General features: G+C 43.4%; 2 protein-coding genes across 4 annotated transcripts in view; one reads left to right on the top strand and one right to left on the bottom strand.

Annotated features, from left to right (window-relative positions):
* Positions 1–2,140: 2,140 nt before the first annotated feature.
* On the top strand, positions 2,141–9,693 carry si:ch211-210c8.6. Of its 2 annotated transcripts, XM_041180361.1 has the most exons (5): positions 2,141–2,355; positions 4,163–4,268; positions 5,809–5,915; positions 7,459–7,631; positions 9,112–9,693. In XM_041180361.1, the coding sequence occupies exons 1-5, from the start codon at positions 2,250–2,252 to the stop codon at positions 9,379–9,381; spliced, it is 762 nt and encodes a 253-aa protein (XP_041036295.1). In that variant the 5' UTR covers positions 2,141–2,249; the 3' UTR covers positions 9,382–9,693. The 2 variants fall into 2 exon arrangements, with proteins under 2 accessions (XP_041036295.1, XP_041036296.1); XM_041180362.1 differs by lacking the exon at positions 4,163–4,268 and having other exon boundaries at positions 2,228–2,355.
* Positions 9,694–18,436: 8,743 nt separating this feature from the next.
* The window catches only part of racgap1 (Rac GTPase activating protein 1), a 32,580-nt gene continuing 24,354 nt past the window's right edge, over positions 18,437–26,662 (bottom strand). For both annotated transcript variants that reach the window (XM_041180540.1, XM_041180539.1), the window contains exons 13-17: positions 26,067–26,172; positions 23,334–23,466; positions 22,665–22,791; positions 20,715–20,826; positions 18,437–20,092 (exon numbers count right to left, since the gene is read on the bottom strand). In XM_041180540.1, the coding sequence (XP_041036474.1) occupies positions 20,017–20,092; positions 20,715–20,826; positions 22,665–22,791; positions 23,334–23,466; positions 26,067–26,172 (554 nt within the window). In that variant the 3' untranslated portion in view covers positions 18,437–20,016. The remainder of the gene's footprint in view (positions 20,093–20,714; positions 20,827–22,664; positions 22,792–23,333; positions 23,467–26,066; positions 26,173–26,662) is intronic.

Raw genomic sequence — 26,662 nt, 5'->3', positions numbered from 1 at the left:
GGTGCTGTTCCTTCAGTTTGCGTTGAGCTTCACTGGAACAATGCAGCAGGCCAAGGACAGACATGTGGGCAAGAGAGCAGGGTGGAGTGTTAAAATGGCAAGCGACAGGGAGGTCTGGGTGATGTTTGCGGACAGACCGAAGGTGTTCTGCAAAGCGGTCACCCAGTCTGCATTTGGTCTCTCCAATGTAGAGGAAACCGCACTGGGAGCAACGAATGCAGTAGATTAAGTTGGGGGAAGTGCAAGTGAAATGCTGCTTCACTTGAAATGAGTGTTTGGGCCCTTGGACGGTGAGGAGAGAGGAAGTGAAGGGGCAGGTGTTGCATATTCTACGTTTGCATGGGGAGGTGCCGTAGGAGGGGGTTGAGGAGTAGGGGGTGATGGAGGAGTGGACCAGGGTGTCACAGAGGGAACAATCCCTACGGAGTGCCGCCGGGGGGGTGAAGGGAAGATTTGTTTGGTGGTGGCATCATGCTGGAGTTGGCGGAAATGGCGGAGGATGATCCTTTGAATGCGGAGGCTGGTGGGGTGATAAGTGAGGACAAGGGGTACCCCATCATGTTTCTGGGAGGGAGGAGAAGGCGTGAGGGTGGATGCGCGGGAGATGGGCTGGACACGGTTGAGGGCCCTGTCAACGACCGTGGGTGGAAAACCTCAGTTAAGGAAGAAGGAGGACATGTCAGAGGAACTGTTTTTGAAGGTAGCATCATCAGAACAGATGCGACGGAGGCGAAGGAACTGAGAGAATGGGATGGAGTCCTTACAGGAAGCGGGGTGGGAGGAGCTGTAGTCGAGGTAGCTGTGGGAGTTGGTAGGCTTGTAATGGATATTGGTGGACAGTCTATCACCAGAAATTGAGACAGAGAGGTCAAGGAAGGGAAGGGAAGTGTCAGAGATGGACCACGTGAAAATGATGGAGGGGTGGAGATTGGAAGCAAAATTAATAAATTTTTCCAAGTCCCGATGAGAGCATGAAGCAGCACTGAAGTAATCATCGATGTACCGGAGAAAGAGTTGTGGGAGGGGGCCGGAGTAGGACTGGAACAAGGAATGTTCCGCATACCCCATAAAGAGACAGGCATAGCTGGGGCCCATGTGGGTACCCATAGCCACACCTTTTATTTGGAGGAAGTGAGAGGAGTTGAAGGAGAAATTGTTCAGTGTGAGAACAAGTTCAGCCAGACGGAGGAGAGTAGTGGTGGATGGGGATTGTTTGGGCCTCTGTTCGAGGAAGAAGCTGAGAGCCCTCAGACGATCCTGGTGGGGGATGGAGGTGTAGAGGGATTGGACGTCCATGGTGAAGAGGAAGCGGTTGGGGCCAGGGAACTGGAAATTGTTGATGTGACATAAGGTGTCAGAGGAATCACAGATGTAGGTGGGAAGGGGCTGGACAATGGGAGAGAGAATGCAGTCAAGATAGCAAGAAATGAGTTCCATGGGGCAGGAGCAAGCTGACACAATCGGTCTGCCGGGACAGTTCTGTTTGTGGATTTAGGGTAGGAGGTAGAAGCGGGCCGTCCGAGGTTGGGCGACTATCAGGTTGGAAGCTGTGGAAGGAAGATCTCCAGAGGAGATGAGGTCAGTGACAGTCCTGGAAACAATGGCTTGATGTTCAGTGGTGGGGTCATGGTCCAGGGAGAGGTAGGAGGAAGTGTCTGTGAGTTGACGCTCAGCCTCTGCGAGGTATAGAGGTTCCCTTTCAAAAGAGAATTAGATTATCTGGAAAAGAAAAAATGCAGGGCTTCAGGGAAAAGGCATGGGGGTGACACTAGGTGAATAGTGAAGGACCAGCACAGACACGACGAGCCGAATGGCCTCCTTCCGTGCTGTACCATTCTTACCACATGTTCAGGCCCCGCCCCGCTTCGCCAGACGAGAATTGAAGTGCAGTGGTCACGCGCTCTGTTGCACAACTTTCTTTTCGTTCATGAATGAACGGTTGCAGTGCTAAAATATATTTTACAGGGCTGGGTGCTTGTTATCTTCCTGTAACTGCAGACCAAAAATTGTATAATAATTCTGCAAGGAAGACCTTCGTTTCTAAACTGAACAGGCGCTAGTTTCTCCCTTGTATTTTAACGCATTGTATTTACTGGGTACTGCATACAATCTCCTGCATTGTAAATCTGCTGGATCCACAACAGGAAAAAGAACAACCCCCTTTCCCAGCACATGATGGGCTGGAGCGGTACTTCCGCCTTGTGAGTGACAGTTGCTTTGACACTGTCTGAGTTTGGTGCGGCTCAGAGATGGGCACGATCCTGCTGACATGTGCGATGCTCAATTTCGCCATTCAGTGGCTCCTCTGGGCTGCAGCGAGCATTCTGCAAACCGAGAAGTTTTACGATTTGGCAGGTTAGTGCTTAGTGGAGGGTGGTGGGCTAAGTGGCAAGGAACTTACAAATGGTAGTAGTGTGGGTGCGGGGTTGAATGAGAGTTCAGTGTAGTGTGTTTTGTTCTTGTCCAGTACCTACTACATGTTTCTCCGCTAATCTTTTGTATTTTGAAAGGCGGGACGTTGTCAGGCGTTTAAAACGCGGCTGTTGTGAAACATCCTTTGGTCGTTGCATAGCTTTTGGAATGGCCTTTATTGAGTGTAGCAACCGAACACTTCCGTTTTCTGTTACGAGTTATTTGTATAGAGATTTAACCATCACAATGGGAGTCATACCTGGTTGGAGTCGTACCTAGCACAGAGGAAGATGAAAACAAAAATCTGCCGTTCTGTTGAAGGGTCATGAAGACTCGAAACGTCAACTTTGTTCTTCTCCGCCGATGCTGCCAGACCTGCTGAGTTTTTCCAGGTATTTCTGTTTTGTTACAGAGGAAGATGGTTGTGGTCGTTGGAAATCAATCATCTCAGCTCCAGGATATCACTGCAGGAGTTCCTCAGGGTAGTGTCCTCAGCCCAATCGTCTTCAGCTGCTTCATCAATGACCTTCCTTCCATCATAAGGTCAGAGGTGGGGATGTTTGCTGATGATTGCACAATGTTCAGCACCATTCGCGACTCCTCAGATACTGAAGCAGTCCATGTCCAAACGCAGCAAGACCTGGACAATGTCTAGACTTGGGCTGACAAATGGCAAGTAACATTCACGCCACACAAGTTCCAGGCAATGACCATGTGCAACAAGAGAGAACCTAACCATCGCCCTTTGACATTCAATGGCATTACCATCCTGAATCCCCCACTATCAACATCCTTGGGTTACCATTGACCAGAAACTGAACTGGACTGGCCGTATAAATACTGTAGCTACAAGAGCAGGTCAGAGGCTAGGAATCATGCGACGAGTAACTCACCTCCTGACTCTCCAAAGCCTGTCCACCATCTACAAGGCACAAGTCAGGAGTGTGATGGAATACTCCCCACTTGCCTCAATGAGTGCAGCCCCAACAACACTCGAGAAGCTTGACACCATCCAGGACAAAGCAGCTCGCTTGATTGGCACCATATCCACAAACATTCACTCCCTCCACCACCGACACACACTAGCAGCAGTATGTACCATCTACAAGACACTCTGCAACAACTCACCAAGACGGCTTAGGCAGCACCTTCCCAAACCCATGACCAATGGGGTGCAAGTCAAGTGAGCTGCTTTGTCCTGGATGGTGTCAAGCTTCTTCAGTGTTGTGGGAACTGCACCCATCCAGGCAAGTGCAGAGTATTCCATCACACTCCTGACTTGTGTCTTGTAGATGGTGGACAGGCTTTGGGGAGTCAGGAGGTGAGTTACTGCAGAATTCCCAGCATCTGACCTGCCCTTGTAGCCACAGTATTTATATGGCTGGTCCAGTTAATTTTCTGGTCAATGGTAACCCCCAGCATGTTGATGGTTTAGATAGGTGGTTGAGGGAAAGAAGATAAAGGAATATGGGAACAGAGCAGGCACTTGGGATTTGGATACTGCTTGCATGGAGGATAAACTCCAACATGGCAGACTGGGTTGGACTGCGCAGTCTGTTTTGCTGTTTTAATTTTGATGCAATAAGCACTGAAGCAAATAAGTAGCAAATCATAATGTTAAAGTACACGTTTCTGTTCCCTTGCTCAAATCTCAAACTATCTTCAGGCTCTTCCCTGTATCTCTCCTTTTTAAATATCCATTTTGCATTCTGCAGTTCCATTCAGTAACATGGCATTCATCTGTTTACAGGGTCAGGGACCTTCATCATATTGACTCACCTGAGTTACAGGTGGAATCGCACCAGCTACCACAGACAGAAAATACAGAGTACCTTGATAACTGTGTGGGGCTTGAGGTGAGAATGCAGCAGATCAGATTCAGGAGCTAAACCTGATCTGGTGTCCTGCATGCTTTATTTTGACTGCAAACTATTGTAGATGGGCTTAAGAAACTGGGTCTATTATGTCAAAAACCAGGGTTTTATCTTGGTGTGGATTTTTTTTTCTAAGACATTTTCTCACCTTCACTTCTTCAAATGCTGGCACTGGCTAAGTTGGCAGAGGAGTGACCTGCTCCCAGCTGCTGGGAGGTGAATGAGTGGCCTGCGGGTAGTGCCCAGTGCCTGATCAGCAGCTTCCAACTTGGAAGCCAGGTACTAATATTTCAGCAAGTGTAGGATTAATGGCACGAGTCTGCACTTCTAACACTCCAAAGCCGAGTACATTTCTGCCTCATTGCATAGAGCCTCCCACGATTTTGTTTCATTTTGAAAAAGCAGTTTTTAAATTGTACGCAAATGCCATCAGAAACTAATCATCCCAGATGGGAATACTGTACTTTGAGTAAGCCTTTGTTTGCCTTGAAGTGGCCCTTCCCTACACCACCCAGAATCATAACATAGTATGGCATAGAAAGAGGCCTTTTGGCCCATCTAGTGTATGCTGGCTCTTTTGAAGAACGATCCAATTAGTCCCACTCCCCGGCTCTTTCACCATATTCCTGCAATTTCTTTCCTCCTCTGTGACTTCTTCTTGTGGGAGCTTAAAGTGATGCTGAGTGGCAGTCAGCTATTTGATCATGGACAGTATTGCAGTCAAGCCCAGTCCTGCCCATAAATATGCACCACCTGGAAGGAACCAGAACCAGGATTTTAAGTGACCACCCATCTCTCTCTCTCCTCACTCAGAGACTTAGCTGTGGTGACGTTGCTGCCCTGGTTCATTCAGCACAAACTGGGAATCAAGCCAAGGACTTCCTGGTCTGCATGGCTTAATTTCACCTTGTCTGGTGCATTTGCCAGCCAGAAAGGTCTTTTAAAAGATAATTTATATGAATATATATTCCTGTAACTTTGCTGGAAGAAAAGAAGGAAGTTAAATAGAGCTGTTACTTGTGAACGAACCATCGTTTCTTATTTCTCCTCTATGTTGCCTTTAACCAAGAAATCAGACCAGTCCTGATCTAATTTTAACTAGGAGCAGCTAGTGTAATATCATATGACAAAGGGCTGCTGAAAGTAAATGGGGAAAGGCATCCGCTTTGGAACATGTACTGAGAAAGCGGTGAAATACCCCATGCTTAGCTCTGGCCTCAGCTTCTCAGATGCTAAACTTCCTCCAGGGAGTGCTGTGCTTTCACTCTGTGTCTGGTTGGCCCTGGACTCTCTATTTGGATTGTGTCAAAACTCTTAACGGACAGTGTCAGTGCAAAACATTTCCCCTCAGCACCAATGCTAGAGCTGTAGTCAAGAGTCCCTCCCCCCAGAGCAAGCACAAAATATTTGGTGCATTGTCCACATCAAGTAGTGATGCACTGGTTTAATAGAGAGGATTAAACTATAGAGAGAACACAAGTGAAATATCTGAGGCACAATTGAGTCTTTTATTCAATTCCAGACTGGGCCTATTTCTGTTTGTCAGAGTGTTAACGGAAGGCCACGACAAACGTTTCAATGAAGTTCGCACCAACCCAAGACGGTTCTTTGTTTACTGGACGCTTCAAGGTAAACTTTCTTGGAGGTTCTGGGTTTACTTTCTTTTTTCAAAAAAATATCAGTTTCTTGACAGCATATTTTCCCCATTCATCTGTTTGAATCGCCTTCCTTTGCTTACGGGGTGGGGGGGGGGGGGGTGGGGGCAGCAGTGGGCCTTGCAGTCAGCCATCAATGGGAACCAAGGACTGCCCATCCAAAGGCCCTTCCCCACACCACCACCATCACCACCCCCTCCCCCCACCCTGCCAGGTATTTTGGGAGGTGAGGGGTGGTGTGGACACTGTGGACTCTGTAACTACATCACAAATTCAGCAGAAACTTAGTTTTAAGAGTGGTGTTTCTATACAATATAAGAGAATCACTCCAGGAGAAATGGGAAAGGCTTGATTTTTAGAAACATTACGTTTCTTACAGTGGAGATGCATCATACAGTCAGTACTTGCAGGGATGGCCAACACCACCAACTTGCATTTATATAGCATCTTTAATGTAGTGAAATGCACCAAGGTACCTCATGGGGAACATTATAAACAAAATTTGACACTGAGCCACATAAGGAGATATTAGGACACATGAGCAAAAGCTTGGTCATGGAGGTAGGTCTTAAGGAGTGTCTTAAAGGAGGAGAGTGAAACGGAGGGGGAATTCCAGAGCTTGGGATCTCAGTAGCTGAAGGCATGGCACCAGTGGTAGAGTGATTAAAATTGGGGATGCACAAGAGACAAGAATTGAATGAGTGCAGAGATGTCTGAGAGCTGTGATGGCTGTGGGAGCTTACAGAAATAGGGAGGGGTAAGGTCATGGAAAGGTTTGAACACAAGGATGAGAATTTAAAATTGAGCCGTTACAAAACTGAGAGCCATTGTAGATCAGTAAGCACAGAGCTGATGGATGAATGAGACTTGATGCGCGTAAGGATATAGTGAGCATCTCTGAGTTAACTTATGTTGCAACTCCCATTTAAAAAAAGACCTTCTCTGGAGTCGACAATAAAACTGAATCAGTTGATTCTTTGAGGAAGACAGTGAATAACAAGTGCCCATAGATTTTCCTTCCTCTCAGTACTAACCATTGCCGATCCCGGCACTATTTCAGTGAGAGTAGGGACTTCTGATTTCTATAGCTAGGTGGGAAATCCAAGTTTATCACTTGATCTCATTGGTAATTAGCAGACAATGATATTGTCAAGTCCAAAATGGGAGAAAGGAGCAGTGTTCCCCTCCTGGAGAGGCACTATTTGTACTGTTGTAGTATGCGGAAAGCATGAGTTGGCGTGCATAATATCTATGTATTACAGTGGCTGTGATCATATCGATTGCTGCTAATTCTCTTGGGTACACCTTTGAACTTCCATAGGCAGATAAATTGGTGCATGTTCCTATGTCACAATGTCAGCATTTAGAAACTACTTGCAATGTGGGCTGCATTACTAGAAGCAATGCTATACAGTGGAACAGCATTAGATGGCACTAAAACACCATAGATGAGTGTCTTGAATGGTAATTTTGATGTGCCGCCTGAAAAGAAATGTAGTTTTGTTCCTGCTTTCTAGGTGTATGGATCTTCATAACACTTCTTCCAACGCTAATTCTAAACACTCAGGAAAAGGACCAGCCTTTGTGTGTCCGAGACTATACTGGATGGACAATCTGGACTTTGGGCTTTGCTATAGAAGCCATTGCAGACCAACAGAAATGGAATTTCAGAAGCGATCCTAATAATGTTGTAAGTAAATTTTACTGTACTTTTAGTGACCCTGTCCCTCATCATTTTTTTCCCAGGATGGGAGGAGCAAGGAAACATAGTGACATAAGTTACAATATACAATCCCCAGGATACTTGTATTATTGGTTAGAGAAAAATGTTGCAATTCTTCCCTTTTGTTTCATTTATTCATTCACAGGATGTGGGCATCACTGGCTAGGCCAGCATTTGTTGCCCATCCCTAGTTGCTCTTGAGAAGGTGCTGCAGTCCATATGGTGTAGGTACACACACAGTGCTGTTAGGAAGGGAGTTCCTGAATTTTGACCCAGTGACAGTGAAGGAACGGTGATGTATTTCCAAGTCAGGATGATGAGTGGCTTGGAGGGGAACTTGCAGGTGATGCTGCTCCCATGCATTTGCTGCCCTTGTCCTTCCTGGTGGTAGTGGTCTTGGGTTTGGAAAGTGCTGTCTAAGGAGACTTGTGTCGGTGGTGGAGGAAGTGAATGTTTAAGGTGGTATATGGGTGCCAATCAAGCGGGCTGCTTTGTCCTGAATGGTGTCGAGCTTCTTGTTGGAACTGCACTCATCCAGGCACGTGGAGAGTATTCCATCACACTCCTGACTTGTGCCTTGTAGATGGTGGGGAGTCAGGAAGTGAGTTACTTACCGCAGTTCTTTCCTAGGACACACATTTCAGCTCCTTTAGCAATAGCGCTGGTCTCCTCACGATTGTGATGTTATACACAGGACACTAGTCCCTGCTAATGAACCACAAGTTTCAACAAACGTGCCATAATGACTGTCCACCTTGTAAGACTTATTTTGGAGCATTAAACACAGGCAGATTGTTTTGGTGCTGACAGTTGGTTTGAGCTATAAGAAAAATAAGACTCAATTAAGTTAAGTTCCAGAAATGGGGACCAATTGCTACCTGGTTAGACTATTTCTAAGTAGCCATTACTTTCTATTCCTATACAAATTGAACTGAAGTGGGAAAACAAAGTACCAGTTAGCAAGTTGAACATTACTAGTTGATGCTGTATTCCAAATATACATTTGAAGACAGTACAGAAATATTTTAATTACACACTTGTTTCCCACTTTTCCCTCTATCCATACAGTATAAAAAGCAATGGTAGGGGTTAATTTACTGATATTGTCCAATTTGAAAATCTGAAATACTGATGGAGATTCAAGAAATTTGTAAATTCTTCATGAAAAGTTCCAAACCTGCATGTTTTCACGTATGCTTTTGAAATCTCTCTAATCATAAATGGTAAAAATTGAAGTTTAGGTTTTTAGTTTCATTAGCCTAATATTAGTGTTCCAATCATAAGCTGTCTTACAAGACAGGACACAGTAGCTTTAAGGTCTTTGCAAATAAAATTAGTTATCACCAACTAGTGTTTTTGTTCAGTGTGGCAGGGGTTAATGGAGAAGACAAACAAAAGGATGTCTTCTTGAAGGATTTCACAATGTTGTCATTTTTTCTTCAATCAGGGCAAATTCATTCAAACTGGACTCTGGGCTTACAGTCGTCACCCAAACTATCTGGGAGAAATACTGCAATGGACTGGCCTGTTCCTCTCTGCTTCTTCTGTAATGAAGGGAGTGGAATATCTCAGCGTGTTCTCCCCAGTGTTTCTGTGGTATTTGCTTACCCACATAAGTGGAATTCCGATATTAGAAAAGCAAGCAATGTTGAGGTGGGGACATGATCCCACTTACATTAAATACACCAAGAACACTCCAGCTTTGTGGCCATTTTAATTTTAGTGCAAGTTCTCGCCCCCCACCCACATTCAGTAAGAAAGGTGTAGATTTTCAGGTAGAACTGGAGGTTGAGGGGCTTCTTGTCTTTCACAATCTTCAGCCTGTCATTTCAAAGTAAATGTGTTCCAGGTATTCCAGTCGTTTAGCTGGTGATCCTAATATCTTATTTGAAACTTGTATTGTTGTTACATTTCATTTTGTAACCCCAGTGATGACTGTAATTATGGGAGGTGAGGAAGGAAGTGTTATAACTATGGGAACTTTCTTTCCCCATTCCACAACAGAAATAAAAGATGCCTTGATTTTAAATTAGTAGTTTGCAATGTTGGCTATGCAAAGAAAAATAAGGTGAACACCATGCACAACCTGATTTGTCAGCCACTAGCAAATAACTGATCATTAGCTGTAGAATTACTTCATAAAGAATCCTTTCACATCCCTGACTTAATAGCAGCAGGGATGAGAAGGGCAAGCGAGAGGGGCCAGCAATGGGATAAAGACCACACAAGACACCAAGGAGTGAATTTAAGGACTCTGACCTACGATAGTAAATTAACACAAGTTATGCTCACAGTTGGTTCCATGAACTGTACTGCATTTCAGTTACTTTTAGGTATTTGTTCTATATTGAAACTGGGTAAACTCCATTTTCGTGAGTAGCTTCTTGTAAATAATCTTGTTGCTGTGCAAGTGTAACATGGAACTGTTTTATTTTATGAATGAGATATGCATCCAATGGGTTCTGATGTAGACCTACAGCCAGCAATCTAAGTTTTTTGCAATTTTATTTTTGCTTCACTTTTGCTTTTTAAGTGAACCTTTCTTTTGAATCTTACTTTATAGACATTGATTTAAATCTAGACGTTAAACTGAGGCCCCATCTGCCCTCTCAGGTGGACGTCCATTCTCTGCACTCATTAAAATGATTTTTCAAATCTGCAACCAGTCCCTTTTAAAAGTTGTTATAGGTTCTGCTTCAAGTATAGTTTAGTACAAAACCTTGTGATAGTACCTATGCTTCTCCCTCCATTAGCAGTTACACAAGATTTTGGCCTGACATAAATAAAGTAGAACAGCTTTCCATCACCGGGAGTTTCTCACCTCATGCCTGTTGTACATTAGTTTATAACCATGATTAGTCAGGATCTCCATTATTTCTTTGTATTGTGAAAGTACCAGGATGGTAGAGGGCCCAGAACTAGATGGTAATTTTTTTCTTTCATAATTCTTTGTAAAATGTGCCTCTGATATAAAAGGAAATGTGCACCACAGTCATATAATGATCACAGAATCACAGTGCAGAAGAGGCCCTTTGGCCCATCGAGTCTTGTCCCACCTACACGTGAGAAACACCTGACCTACTTACCTACCTAATCCCAATGATAAAAGGGCATTTAATACTTGCATTAGAGTAGGCTCCGTTAGAACTTTATATTCTTTCAATTCAATTCAGCTGAGTTTAGATTCTCTGACATGGTGTAAACCTACACTTATTGGCCACTTTTCTGAAAGGAATCAACATTTATTTGGAAACGCCACAAATATAACAATACACTCTGTTTTAAACCCATGTTTTGGAAATGCTATATAACAGTTAAAGGCCCACTTAAATTTAGGAGCTGTTTAAGATGGGTCCGAAAGTAAATCCTGTCACAATGTTGTTCTGTAACTAGCTACATATCTTTGAGGGCAGAGATTGCTTACATGGCATGTAGGAGAGCTCCACCATACTCAGCAGAAATCATTAAATACAACTTATGAAACTCAGGGTAACCATTTCTATAAATGCTTGTGATTTATTCCGCCTTTTGGCTGGGAGTATCACTTCATACTGGGATACAATTGCACACACAGTACATACACTGCAGTACCTCACCCAAGTGCCAATTTTCTGCGTTGCTCTTAATGCAAGTGACAAGATAATCATGCTCGGCAGCGAGAGGCTGTATCATAGCCATACCTCACTCCACTTCCCTGCAGTAAACCTGGCCAATTTTCTCTGTCTCTCTAACCGAGGGATACTATTGTCAACAGTGGTGCTAGCTAGCCTGAGAAGAGACTATAGATCCAACACAGACCTTCCTAGTTTGTATGGTTCAGGATCACACTGAGTGGTGCATTTACTCCCTGAGCCATCTTATGATGCAACAGATTAATGCCATTCAAGGATATTTTTAGTCACACTTCTTAAATGTAAAGTGATTTGCTGTGGTAATTTTCTATGAATATATTCTGTAATGCTGCAAAAGCTGTGTAAATTGAGCATGTTCACAGTTCTACTAGAGTGCACCATACCCAAATGTTACATTTGTTTTGTGCATTTAATGACTTTTTTGCCAACAATACTGGTCCACCTATTTTAAGCATTGCGGATTTAGTTACTACATTCTGAAATGTGTACTGGGGTTAGCAGGTAGAAGGGTCATTTTTGTAACTGAGCAGGTTAAGGGGAATATATTATGCCTTAGCACACATGCTAAAGTCTTTTCACTGCACCCCTCCTCCTTCATGAAAATAGTGAGAGAGGATCAACATAAAGTTAGCCCCGTCTTAAGCCGATTATCTGAATTAGCACACAAAACCACAAGCTGCTTATACTGTAGTCTTACATATTCATCTTTCTCTACTAGTTTTGTTCTTCATTAAATTTATCCATAAAGAACCTTGTGACAACCATTGTTCAAGAGGTCTTGTGCTTCACAAAGTAGTTGAATTTCAATATAGGTTAGTAAGGTGGTGCATTTCTAATAATTAATAAGACCAAATAAGCTAGGGGAGCATAGGAATTTAGGGGTATAGATTCACAAATCATTAACAATAACAACGCAAGTAAACATAAAAACGCAGACTAAGCATTTGCGTTGCTTTCTGGAGGAATAGAATTGAAAAGCAAAGAAAAACAGAATTACCTGGAAAAACTCAGCAGGTCTGGCAGCATCGGCGGAGAAGAAGAGTTGACGTTTCGAGTCCTCATGACCCTTCGACAGAACTGTCAAGTTTTTTTGTTTTTATCATTGAAAAGCAAAGAGGTTGTTAGAAAACCACACCTGTGAGCATTGTGCACAGTTCTGGTCTCAATATTAGAAAAGAACACAGAGGCACTGGAGAAGGTGCAAAGGTTCACAAGGATACCAAAACTAAGAGGCTATAACCATCAGGAATAGGACTCTTTTAAAAAAAAAAGGCTGAGGGGTGACCTAATGGAAGAGGTTTGATGAAGTGGATGTGGGTCCAAGGTGAGATACACTTGGGTCCCTATGACATGAAAAGAAATCGAAAACTTTTTTTTTAAATGGCAAATAAAGTGTGTCTCTGCTGAACCAAAAGCAATAGCTGCTACAAGTCACATAACCACAGTATTGGCCTTTGTTCTGGAAGCTACCAACAGGAGTTACCAGAACAAAAGAATTCCCCTACAAAAACAAAAATACCTGGAAATACTCAGCAGGTCTGGCAGCATCTGCGGAGAGGAACACAGTTAACGTTTCGAGTCCGTATGACTCTTCATCAGAACTAAGTAAAAATAGAAAAGAGGTGAAATATAAGCTGGTTTAAGGGGGGGGGTGGGGACAGGTAGAGCTGGATAGAGGGCCAGTGATAGGTCGAGATAGCCAAAAGATGTCACAGACAAAAGGACAAAGAGGTGTTGAAGGTGGTGATATGATCTAAGGAATGTGCTAATTAAGGGTTGAAAGCAGGTCAAGCAAGGTACAGATAGCCCTAATGGGGGTGGGGTGGGGTAAAGGAATCTAAAAAGGCTAAAAGGTAGAGATAAAACAATGGATGGAAATACATTTAAAAATAATGGAAATAGGTGGGAAAAGAAAATCTATATAAATTAGTGGGGAAAAAAGGCGATGGGTGGGTGGGGGGGATGGAGGAGAGAGTTCATGATCTAAAATTGTTGAACTCAATATTCAGTCCAGAAGGCTGTAAAGTGCCTAGTCGGAAGATGAGGTGCTGTTCCTCCAGTTTGCGTTGAGCTTCACTGGAACAATGCAGCAGGCCAAGGACGGACATGTGGGCATGAGAGCAGGGTGAAGTGTTAAAATGGCAAGCGACAGGGAGGTCTGGGTCATGCTTGCGGACAGACCAAAGGTGTTCTGCAAAGAGGTCACCCAGTCTGTGTTTGGTCTCTCCAATGTAGAGGAAAGCACATTGGGAGCAGTGAATGCAGTAGACTAAATTGAGGGAAGTGCAAGTGAAATGCTGCTTCACTTCAAAGGAGTGTTTGGGCCTTTGAACGGTGAGGAGAGAGGAAGTGAAGGGGCAGGTGTCGCACCTTCTGCAGTTGCATGGGAAGGTGCTGTGGGAGGGGGTTGAGGTGTAGGGGGTGATGGAGAAGTGGACCAGGGTGTCCTGGAGGGAACAATCCCTGCGGAATGCTGCCAGGGGGGTGAAGATGAGTTTGGTGGTGGCATCATGCTGGAGTTGGCGGAAATGGCGGAGGATGATCCTTTGAATGCGGAGGCTGGTGGGGTGATAAGTGAGGACAAGGGGGACCCTATCATGTTTCTGGGAGGGAGGAGAAGGCGTGAGGGCGGATGCGCAGGAGATGGGCTGGACACGGTTGAGGGCCCTGTCAACCACCGTGGGTGGAAAACCTCGGTTAAGGAAGAAGGAAGACATGGCAGAGGAACTGTTTTTGAAGGTAGCATCATCAGAACAGATGCAACGGAGGCGAAGGAACTGAGAGAATGGGATGGAGTCCTTACAGGAAGCGGGGTGTGAGGAGCTGTAGTCGAGGTAGCTGAGGGAGTGGGTAGGCTTGTAATGGATATTGGTGGACAGTCTATCACCAGAGATTGAGACAGAGAGGTCAAGGAAGGGAAGGGAAGTGTCAGAGATGGACCATGTGAAAATGATGGAGGGGTGGAGATTGGAAGCAAAATTAATAAATTTTTCTCGGTCCCGAAGAGAGCATGAAGCAGCACCGAAGTAATCATCGATGTACCAGAGAAAGAGTTGTGGGAGGGGGCTGGAGTAGGACTGGAACAAGGAATGTTCCACATACCCCATAAAGAGACAGGCATAGCTGGGGCCCATGTGGGTACCCATAGCCACACCTTTTATTTGGAGGAAGTGAGAGGAGTTTAAGGAAAAATTGTTCAGTGTGAGAACAAGTTCAGCCAGACAGAGGAGAGTAGTGGTGGATGGGGATTGTTCAGGCCTCTGTTCGAGGAAGAAGCTAAGGGCCATCAGACCATCCTGGTGGGGGATGGAGGTGTAGAGGGATTGGACGTCCATGGTGAAGAAGCGGCGGTTGGGGCCAGGGAACTGGAACTTGTTGATATGATGTAGGATGTCAGAGGAATCATGGATGTAGGTGGGAAGGGACTGGACAAGGGGAGAGTGAATGGAGTCAAGAGAGCAAGAAATGAGTTCCATGGGGTAGGAACAGGCTGACACGATCGGTCTGCCGAGACAGTCCTGTTTGTGGATTTTGGGTAGGAGGTAGAAGCGGGCCGTCCGAGGTTGGGCGACTATCAGGTTGGAAGCTGTGGGAGGAAGATCCCCAGAGGAGATGAGGTTAGTGACAGTCCTGGAAACAATGGCTTGATGTTCAGTGGTGGGGTCATGGTACAGGGGGAGGTAGGAGGAAGTGTCTGCGAGTTGACGCTCAGCCTCTGCGAGGTAGAGGTCAGTGCGCCAGACAACAACAACACCACCCTTGTCAGCAGGTTTGATGACAATGTCAGGGTTGGACCCAAGAGAACGGAGCGCAGCAAGTTCAGAGAGAGACAGGTTAGAGTGGGTGAGAGGAGCAGAGAAATTGAGACGACTAATGTCGCGCCGAAAGTTCTCAGTGAAAAGATTAAGAGAAGGTAAGAATCCGGAGGGAGAATATTGGAGGCGGGTAAAAGGATCCGTTGAATGGGGAGAGGACTCCTGCCCAAAGAAGTGAGCCCGGAGACAAAGACGGCGGAAGAAGAGTTCAGCATCGTGCTGAGCCTGAAATTCATTGAGATGAGTGCATAAGGGTATGAAACTAAGTCCTTTGCTGAGCACTGAACGTTCAGCATCGGAGAGGGGAAGGTCAGGGGGTATGGTGAATACACGGCCGGGACTGGGATTGGAAGACTTGATGGGGACAGAGGGACAGTCAGGGCTGGAGGATCCTGGATGGCGTCAATGAGTTGTTGGAGCTTGCGTTCCTTTGCACCTGAAAGAAAGAGACAAAGTTCCTTGTTGAGGCGTCGGACGAGATGAAGAATAAAATGAAACTGGGGGCACGCGCAGCTTAGAAAAAGGGTGCGGCGGTGCTGCTGGAGGGAGAGGTCGAGTGTGTTCATATGGCGGCGCATGGCACTGAGTGTGGATCTCAGAATGCGACGAGAACAGCAGTCCGAGGAGCATTGTATGTCCTGTAATCCTGGGTGGGTTCGAAACATGAGGGATGGAACTTTAGTTGAAATCTACGTGGGCTAAGTCGGAGACAGTCACTGAGGAAGGAATTATGGCTGTGAAAGCAGGTTTTAGTAAATATTTTGTCAAACACCAGGAGAGAAATCGAAAGCAATGAAGGTGAACAAGGCAAAAGAGAGGTAGGGAAATCCTGTTGGAGAGAAGAGCAATACTTCTTCAAGGTAGGCATTCTTTGAAGAGAAGTGGCAGTCAATTAAACACTAAGATAAAAGCAAAAAACTGCGGATGCTGGAAATCCAAAACTAAACAAAAATACCTGGAAAAACTCAGCAGGTCTGGCAGCATCTGCGGAGAGGAGCGGTTAACGCTTCGAGTCCGTATGACTCTTCATTCCCCTCTCAGCCTGTGGAATCTCACACCTCATTGTACAGACCCCATATAATCAATGAAAGCAGAGGAAGGACAGACGAGCTGGTTCCCCAACCTGAACTATCACAAACTCAATACCAGAAGAGATGCTAAGAGCCACCTCAACTCCCTCCTAAGGGGAAGGGATGGAATTCTGGCCAGAAGCACAGAAACTGATTGTTACCATCTCTCAACTCCTTGAAGCCTGCTTGATTTTTAAAATTCTCTGATCAACACCTGTTAAGCAGTCCAAGCACAGAAAGCCCATCATGTTGCAGTGCCATTCATTCAAGGATTTGTGTTGTTGTTGTCTCCAACCAGAAACTCATTGGGACTGAACTCAGCCACAAAGGACACACTCTCTAGACTGCAACTTTGGAAATCATGTGAACTAATATTAGTTTCTGCAGTTTTTGTATTGTTACTATCCAAGGTTGTGAAACACTTTTTCTGTTCCACAACCCCCCACTCCCCCCTTCAGTGTGTGTGTAGTGGAGTGGGAAGTTGTGAACACTTCTCCCCTAGGTTTTGAATGTGGAATAAACTAACGTTCTGAGTTTGCTGCGAACTAACAGTGAATTGGATCACACAAAGAGGTTTTGGGAAAACACACCACAGCATACTTCAAAGACAATTCAAAACATCTTCTGCTTACAGACAGTTGGAGAGAGGAAATAAATAGTTTGCCTGTCTCTCCTATCCGTCAAAACACAAATAAAAGATAGTCACTAATAAACCCAATAAGAAATTCAGGATAAAGTTCTTTATTGAGAGTGGTGGGAATGTGGAATTTGCCACCACAAGGAGTAGTTAAGGCGAGTAGCACAGATTCATATCTAGCTTTCCCATAAATGTGTATGAGAGAGAAGAGAATAGAAGGCCATGAAGAGGTTGGCTGAAACAGGTGGGAGGTTCTGGTAGGATAAACAACAGCTTGGACCACTTGAGCAGAATGGCCTTTTTCTTTGCTGTCAGTAACTAAAAGAACTCACCCCTTCTCAACAAGTGGATTAGGGCACAGAAGCTCTATCAAAGAACCTTTTGTACACCTTGGTCTACTGAGTGGGTAGCAGTTATTGGGGTGTTATATGAATGTATAATACATCCATTACACTACTAGTCAAAAGATCTCCCATCCTTTGACTTTACAATTTTGATCTACAAGGGAGTCAAGGGTTATTGGTTGGGGGGCAGGGGGAGGTTGGGGTGGAGGAAATAGGCAGGAAAGTGGAGTTAAGGTCACAATCAGATCTTATTGAATGGCAGGGTAGGCTCAAGAGGCTGAATAGCCAAATACTCCGATTTCTTACATTATGACTGGAAATCCTACAGGGTTTTGTCAGTTGTTGCAAGGCTGGGATATCTACAACTCCCTGTAAGCATTTGGATTCTGTATGCATTATAGTGTTTTTTTAATAATTAGAAGGAGCACATGGTATGGTTAAAGATTCTGTATGTATCATTGTGAACAGATACCTGTAGATCTTTAAAACCTATTAAAAGCAGAGACATTTCAGTCACACTTTAGTTCATCTTATTAAACAAGGTGGAGAGAAAACAATATTAAATTCTAAATGAAGGAAACGGTGAGGTTCAACTGATGGGGGAGGTGTTTTTCCCCAGCATTCATTCATGGGATGTGGGTGTTGCTGGCTAGGCCAGCATTTATTGCCCATCCCTAACTGCCCTCGAAGGTGGTGATGAGCCACCTTCTTGAACCACTGCAGTCCATGTAGTGTAGGTACACCCACAATGCTGTTCCAGTGATGAAAGAATGGCGATATAGTCCCAAGTCAGGATGGTGAGAGACTTGGTGGGAATTCACAGAAATAGTATAAAAAGCACACAAAACACCAGAAAGTTGGTCACTGCACTTATTTAACAGAAGCTTTTGAAATATTAGAATATGCATTACACAGAAGTACAGTGAAAACTACATGCAATACACTGTCATTTAAGATGGTATTTAATTTTAAGTGTGCATCAATAAAACTTCAGCGATCCCTCAACTGATACTTGTGAGGGGTGTCCTCAAATGGTTAAGTGCACATCAGAGACTCTAACAATACAACTTCTACAGTGTCCTGTGGGTTTCAGCTGAGAGAAGGATGGAAAACGAGGCTGCATTATTGACAGCTTGTATCAGTTTTCACTTGGATTTAATTTTTGATACCAACAAAGTACCCAAGAAAACAGGTTTTACTGTAGTTCTGCATTCCGCAACAGATGAAGCAAGGATTTTACAGCTAAAGACAAATTTTAGACAGGCAGGCAAATCTTTGGTATAGGCTTTTTATAATGGTTACCCTGCAAATGACTAAAAGGGATACTTAAAAAAGCACAGGTAAAGGGAATAGATGCAGATTACACCATAGTTATCTAGTCTGCATAACATACAATAGCAATTTTCTGGTTGGGATATCTGTGTTGAACCAATTCAATAACTCCACAGAAGTATATCAATGCATATTACAAGTCATAACAGAGGTAAGCACTTGGCATCAGTCTGTGCCCAATCTAATTTTGCACTTCAAAAATGGATCACAAGTTACGATGTTTACATGCATACACACACACACCAGATGAAACATCTATTAAAATGAAAACATTTCAATGTATTTTTAAAAAAATAGAAGCTTCTGGTTATCGATGGGTTAGAAAGCAAATTTAAATCTAGTTTGTCCAAATTCTATCCCCAATAAAAATCAAAAGCAGCACATACAATTTTAATTGTATGGCTTTTACAATGAAACTTCTATTGAAAAGGGCCATAGTAACCCCAAATTTGAAGAGTTCTGTGCCCCCTCCATTGCTAAGAGTAGTGTATACAAAATGGTTAATTCTTCACTTTGAAATGCATTTTATGAAACCAATTTCTTGGACAATTCTGTCGTGTCCAGATTGTAAGCATCTTATGCTAAAAATGCCACTGGTGATTTGAATGGCTGGACAGCTACTGGTGTCAAAGCTGTGGCTTTGTAGTAATGACAAGTAGGTTTAAAACAAGGTAAAAACTGCCAGCGCGATCAATTGAGTTAAAAGCTGGCAGAAGTCAGGCCATGCCTGCAATGAATAGAAACTATGTAGACTGAAAATTCATTCCATGGCATTTTTGCTTTGTGGTGGACTGCAACTAAAGCATGGAGGGGAGCAAGAGAATTAACATACAAGTCAAAGGAAGGGAACTGTAAAACAGTACAAATTTGCCACATACATCCAGGGTACCCTTGAATAAATTTAACTTCCAAAGTGATATGAAATTTCAGCAAAAAAAAAAAATGCTCAGTTCTTTTATACAAGTTCAATTAATAGCTCCACAAGAGGCAGAAAATTATGGAAATCAAAATTCTGCAAGATTGACAGTAGGACAGAATTGTTCAGTCAGCAGGATATATGAAATAATTATTGGATTACAGCAATCTTTTAGTTTTCTTGCATATATTTCCTATTCTGTAGTAACAAACCCCACAACCCGTGACTTTGTAAAATAATCTTTTACTTTGGGCTTTTAAGTGTTTCTGAGGCATGCATCAATGGCTTTCTAAATCAGTTGTTGGTCTAAAGGTTACAAAATTCAACACACAGCCTCATCATAATAGTAAGCCATAGTATTACAAACTACAATATAGAAGCCTTACATTTAAAAAAAGTACCATCACTAATAACAGAAGTCAACTACATTATATTTAAAGGATTAGACTGGTGATTACACATTATTAATGTCTAATGCAAGGTATAAAACTGCTGTATTAGGACTGCTGTATTATGCAGAGGATAATACTCAAGCAAAGTAGTTGGTTTAACGTGAAGTTCCAAGGAACCCGTTCTGATTTTTGGGACTATTTGGTTAATTTGTGATCATTTCAATAATGGGGAGGCAAAAAAGTTTCCAGTTCGATTGAAATTGATTGACTGCTTGCTCTTGCTTCCAAACCTGCAAAACATTAAGAGTATTAATCAAGGGAAGGGATTTTGTGGCAATTGTTTATTGTTCTGCACATCAGATTTCAAAGTTGTAGATGTTATCACAGTAGTGGAAAAGAACTTCAACCCCACCTAAAGGCAAAAGCAGTAAGAGAGAATAATGGGACTGAATGAACACACAATGTCACTTCAACCTAATCATGCAATTTGGGTACATGTAGAACCAATAAGACCCAATTGATGTAAATGCCACACACACTGATTGAGAATATATTTTGAAAATGGTTTGGTTATAAAATATTTCCTGAGGATCCCTGATTTCTTGGGTAAAGAACATTCCTTAGCTTTGGATGATTAAATTACTATGGCAGTGCTTGAACTTGTTGCAGTGAGAGGACAGTAGCTTACGTATGGAGTTATCAACCTTAACTCTCAGGGTTGGGGTGAAGAACAAGAAATCAATGAGTCAATGGAGGCTGATCATGCATCAATCTCAGAGATCCAGCAGGGAAGGGCTAGATGGGAGCACCCAAAATATAAAACTGGCACCTGTAACATGGCAATTAAACAGCATGTTCCAGCTAACATTTCTCACACCCGATTTAAGGCTGCAGTAGCAGAGATGTACTTACTTGGGAGTGGTCTTGGTCAGACTGGATTTGACTCGTGCCGATAAGGAGCTGGATGAGGGGGTCTTACCAATTATTTGATGTTCCGGAGTGGTAAGTGGCCCAAGCATGCTCACTGGGAAAGAAAATTATGAATTTGATGAAAAAAAATGAAACTCAAAATGTAATTTACATCCAGATACTTTTAGGAGTTTAAGTTAGTTTTTCATGGAGATCAGTTATCTCGGGTCTGCAATAACTTTGAAGTGCTCATGGGTAGCATTTATGTCCTGGAGCAGTTCCATTTGAAGGTAGATTTGTACTTTGGACCAGGTTGTACCCAAGAAATCTGCAGTGCCTGCATACACAGCAGTACCCAGCTGATTAACATTTCCTGGCTTAGGTGCTCCTGGATCAGGACCCAGGCTAACTAACACTTACTAACTAACCCTAATCCAGGCAAAGGACAACTTGCATGCAGAGTTACAGAGCTTCTCCAGGATAAGTGGCCCCTATCATGTGCATCATTGGAGTAGTCCCAGGTGCTAGGGAAGGCCTGGAAAGTTGAGTTTTCATAGAAGAATGAATGAAAATTTGTAACTACTGTACCAAGTTGGAGAGACATCAAAACACAGAAGAACACTTTCTCCACAAAGTATTCCTCCTCCCTTCTCGAACGATGAAAGGAAAATGGTGTAAAATGGGGTCACAGCAGTTACTTTGAAGAGACACGACAGAGTGGAAAGTCGCATTTGTAATAATCCAACAATCCATTTATTTTATTACCATTGGACTCTTTTTGCAGCAGTAAATTAAAATGCCCATCAACTTATGTGAATGCATTTGTTGCAATGATTCCATTAGTTCACTTACTAGTAAGCACCTTTTGACTTTGGAATTACCATGTGAATGGGGCAGAATATTTAAATAGGAGTTTGCAGAGGAAGAAATTCAAGATTCAAAACCGAGACTTGTTCTCTTGAGCGAGTGTTAAAAAGCCTGCACCTGTCACTCTCAATATTAATGTGGCACAGCTGCACAATAACCAAACCTACTCGCCTAACACACTAATCTTAATAGCTCGCTTGAAACAGTACATTTAAAATAAAGCTGGCACTTAGTTAAATCACAGTCTCTAACAGATCTGTCTACCACTGATCACCCTTGTAAAGCTTTATTCATCATTTGGATGTCATCAGAACTGCTGTTGATCTACGGTTACTTAAAAAGTTAACAAAATGGATACATGGCATACACAGAGCAAGATTCTTTGCATGCATTGCTCACATTACAAACGCAAAGGGTGTGCATCTCTCGACTCGACTTGACTTTTGGTAAGGAAGAAATGCAAATTTTTTGGATTTTCCTCCCTTACACTGGAGGAATCGGTTTACTGATTCACCACTGGTTCTTTAATTGATGGAAAGTGGTAAAAATTTATTTGAAAGGTAACTTGCCAAAACTGCCAATTGTAAAAGAAAAAAGGCTTGCAGTAACATAGCAGCTTGTCATGTTTCACAAACATCCCAAAGTGCTTTACATGAATTACGATGATATGTAATCACTGAAGTTGGTAAACAGCAAGATCTCACAATAATAGCAAGATAAATGGTGGTGTTGGTTGAGGGAGGAATGTTGGCCAGGTCATTAGGTGAACCAACTCCCTGATCTTTGATCAGCAGAGCACAGTTAGGACTCAGTTTAATGTCTCAACTGAAAGATGGCATCTCCAATATAGTGGATTTAGTACAGCACTAATGTCAAAGATTATGTGCTCAAGTCATGCAGTGGGTCCTCAAATTGGCCTCCTGACAAGAGCCTAGCTAGGACAACACTGCTAAGTGGTCTAAGGCTTTTTTTTGCTCATGAAAAATCCATACCATGAATGATTTTGAACCATTGCAAGGTACACTCGTGTACAGCTTAGAACAAGTCAATGTAATTTTATCCATTTTGATAACCTCCAGGTATTACCTTTAATTTCAGGAGTGCTGTAAGCATTAGAGTTTTCAATGATATGATTAGGTTGGATATTCTCCTGTTCCACCATTGTAAATTGGCTCCAGTATTCCACTGGCAAGGATAGTAAACGTTCAACCACCTATCAGAAAAAGAGAAGCTTTTAGATAGGTTCAATTGCAAAATGCACAACAAAAGACTGCTTGTTACCATTTTACCTGAAAACCTTGTGCAGCCACAGATAACTAGTGACCATAAAACTACACGTTTACACCACTAAATCCCAGGGCAGAGGTTTTTACTTGTGTGATTCATGGTTAGCCTAAGGCAAAAAGAAATGATCATAACTGCTTGTGGCAGGATGCGCATAGTGCCAACAGATGGACTTCTGACAGGGAGCACCAGAAATCCTCTTACAGTTTTGTGCCTTCAAGGAGAACTACCCAAATTCACCCTTCTCACCTCTGTGCAAACTGCACCAGTGACAGTGCAGATGTCAGAAAGCTTGCAGTGTACACCAGAAGCTTTGATCAAGAGAAGCTCTGCTTGTCACAGGAGTGCAAAACAAAATATTGACTTTAAAGCCCAAATGCAGCCAATTTGATCTCACTTTACCTTAATATTTCTCCCTTTCCTCAACTGTTGTCAAAAGGTGAGGCACACAATAACAACCTGGTTACATACCTTTGGTTGCCACTTGGTTTCCTGCAGCATTGACATGGGGGCTGGATCGGGTGTGGAATAACCCACAATTGTAGGGCCAAAGACCTTGGCGAGGTTAGTTATGTCCATCTTGCAGTTTGGGCTATTAGCCACTCTAAAAGAGGGAGGAAAATCATGAGCTCAGATTTTTGTATCAAAAGCCAACTTTTTGTTTACTTGAACAAGCCAATGAAACAGGTGAAATGTCAAATCAAAATTTTATAGCAATGCAACAGTCCAGAACCATACAGGCAGCTAACTGGTGCACTGGCCACATTAATCACCTATGATGCAATAAAATTCAACTATAAAGCCTTTTAAATGGTTTCAGTTAAAAATTACTCAAGGAGAACAAACTTGTTTGAATATTCAGCTAAAACGAAACACTTCTGCACCATGAAAAATTGTAAACTTAAAGATTTAAACCTACCTTATAAAGCTTAAAACTGTCCAATTAATCCTTTAAGGGAAAGATTGCAGATGGGGCTTAGCCAGCCCTCCCTGGAGCAATCCAGAGTAACACTTAGAGGGTTGCTTTGTAATAAGTAACCCGTAAAAAGGTAATGTGTGTGTGGACCCAGAAGACATGGGTACAGTCCTCAAGGAATACTTTGCGTCGGTCTTCACAATGGAAAAGGACGACACAGATATAGACGTCAGGGTGGAGGACTGTGAAATATTAGAGGAATTTAACAGAGAGAGAGAGAGAGAGAGAGAGAGAGAGAGAAGGGGTACGAGCAGGTTTAGCAGCCTTGAAAGTGGATAAATCAGCAGGCCTGGATGAGATGTATCCCAGGCTGTTGAGGGAGGCAAGGGAAGAGGTATCAGGGGCCCTGGCAGTAATTTTCAAATCCTCTCTGGCCGCAGGTGAGGTGCCAGAGGACTGGAGGACTGCTAACACTGTCCCATTATTAAAAAAGGGAGGAAGGGATAGACCAGGAAATTGCAGGCCAGTCAGTCTAACCTCAGTGGTGGGGAAGCTACTAGAAAGAATTCTGAGGGACAGAATTACCTGCACTTGGAAAGACACGGATTAATCAGGGATAGTCAGCATGGATTTGTTAAGGGAAGGTCATGTTTGACAAATTTGATCGAATTTTTTGAGGAGGTAACCAGGAGTGTTGATGAGGTCTACATGGATTTTAGCAAGGCTTTTGATAAGGTCCCTCATGGCAGACTGGTCAAGAAAGTAAGAGCCCTTGGGATCCAAGGCAAAGTGGCACGCTGGATCCAAAATTGGCTGAGATGCAGGAAGCAGAGGGTGATGGTAGAGGGATGTTTCTGTGTCTGGAAGTCTGTTTCCAGTGGGGTTCCGCAGGGCTCAGTGCTGGGGCTTTTGCTGTTTGTGGTGTACATAAATGATTTGGACTTAAATGTAGGGGGTATGAGCAAGAAGTTTGCAGATGACACAAAAATTGGTAGGGTGGTAAATAGTGAGGAGGATATCTGTTAACTGCAGGAGGGCATCAATGGACTGGTCAGGTGGGTAGAGCAGTGACAAATGGAATTCAACCCAGAAAAGTGTGAGCTAATGCACCTGGGGAGGGCTAACAAGGCAAGGGATTACACTATGAATGGTAGGACCCTGAAAAGTACTGAAGATCAGAGGGACTTGGTGTGCATATCCATAGATTCCTGAAGGTAGCAGGGCAAGTAGATAAGGTGGTTAAGGCGGCATATGGGATACTTGTATTCTATGCCTCAGCTAATAAAGGCAAGAGCAGGGAGGTTATGCTGGAACTGTATAAAGCGCAGGTGTGGCCACAACTGGGGTACTGTGTGCAGTTCTGGTCACCACATTATAGGAAGAATGTGATTGCATTGGAGAGGGTGCAGAGGAGATTCACCAGGATGCTGCCTGGGCTGGAGGGTCTGAGCTATGAGGAAAGATTGGATAGGCTGGGGTTATTTTCCTTGGAACAACAAAGGTTGAGAGGTGACCTGATAAAGGCATATAAGATTATGAGGGGCGTGGATAGGAAGGCACTTTTTCCATTAGTAAAGGGGTCAATAACCAGGGGCATAGATTTAAAGATTCGAAGTAGAAGGCTAAGAGGGGAGTTAGGAGAAACGTTTTCACCCAGAGGGCAGTGGGAGTCTGGAACCCTGCCTGAAAGGGTGGTCAAGTCAGAAACTCTTGTAACATTTAAGTATTATTTAGATATTCATTTGTGTTGTCTTAGCCTCCAGGGCTATGGGCCAAGCGCTGGAAAATGGGATTAGTGTAATCAGATCTTTGTTGACCAGCACGGACACGATGGGCCGAATGGCCTCCTGTGCTGCAAACATCTATGGAGTTAAAAGAGCCCACAAGGGATTCCAGAGCCTAGTTACGCCACGACTCCACCCCGATGCTCATGATAGGAAGGAAGCAGAAGCCTGGGCGAGGCTACGCTCCCCCCCAAGCAGAGGGCATCATGTTTGCACAACCAGCGCAGTGGCCACTGACCCTCTAATCCACAACAGTTTCAATGCTGCATTTATTCCATGCCCATGACTAGAGAGACAGGTTAAAAAGGAAGAAAGGGATAGGGCAAGAGAGAAGGAAGACTGAAGGGCAAAATGAGAATTGGCCACTTTTTAATAACACTTATTGGTCAGAATCTTGGTTATGTGCAACCCACTCACTGCCTGCAACAAATGCAGCAAACAGTTGGACAGCTGTGATTTAGTCAGTGCTCTGAACTGCAAAAAAGATCCCAAATCCAAACATACCTTTGCAGGTGATTCATCAGAAATGCCAAGGTATCTCTGTTGGGCTGGGGCAGCTCACTGATAGCCTGGTACATTGCTGCAATACTGTTATCATCATCAGGGATTTCTATAGAATGAAACGCAGCATTGGTAAAACAAGCAGTGCAACATCCTTGCCCTTAGGTAAAGATCAGTTAGGAATGCTGAACTCTGTTGAACAAGTGACATGAATTACATTTACATTTCCCACATGAAAACAAATCCAGTTTCAATATACATTGCAGAATTTCATTCCCCCTCACCTTCAATAGACTGAAACACAATGACATACCACAATACCAGTCACACAAAGCTTTAACCTAAAGGGTAACGGCAATCAGTTTTAACAGGTCCAATAACCTACACTCGACTCATACATGACCTTACCAGCAAACTTGTCAGAAAAGATGATTTTACATTTTTAAAAACATATGCAGGGGAAAGCAAATGGCTCCAGGACAGAGTAAAAAGCAAACGTTTGCTGTTACTTTCCATTTAGCAGATCTGAACTCAAGTGTACTTATCTCTTCGCAATGTGTTCCCATATCTAATGTTAAATTAGGAAGGTGTTAAAAAAT

Source organism: Carcharodon carcharias, chromosome X (genome assembly GCF_017639515.1).
Source record: "Carcharodon carcharias isolate sCarCar2 chromosome X, sCarCar2.pri, whole genome shotgun sequence".
In the NCBI taxonomy this organism is placed as follows: Eukaryota; Metazoa; Chordata; class Chondrichthyes; order Lamniformes; family Lamnidae; genus Carcharodon; species Carcharodon carcharias.
The sequence above is the reverse complement of the archived record's forward strand: the minus strand, read 5'-3'. Positions and strand labels throughout refer to the sequence as shown.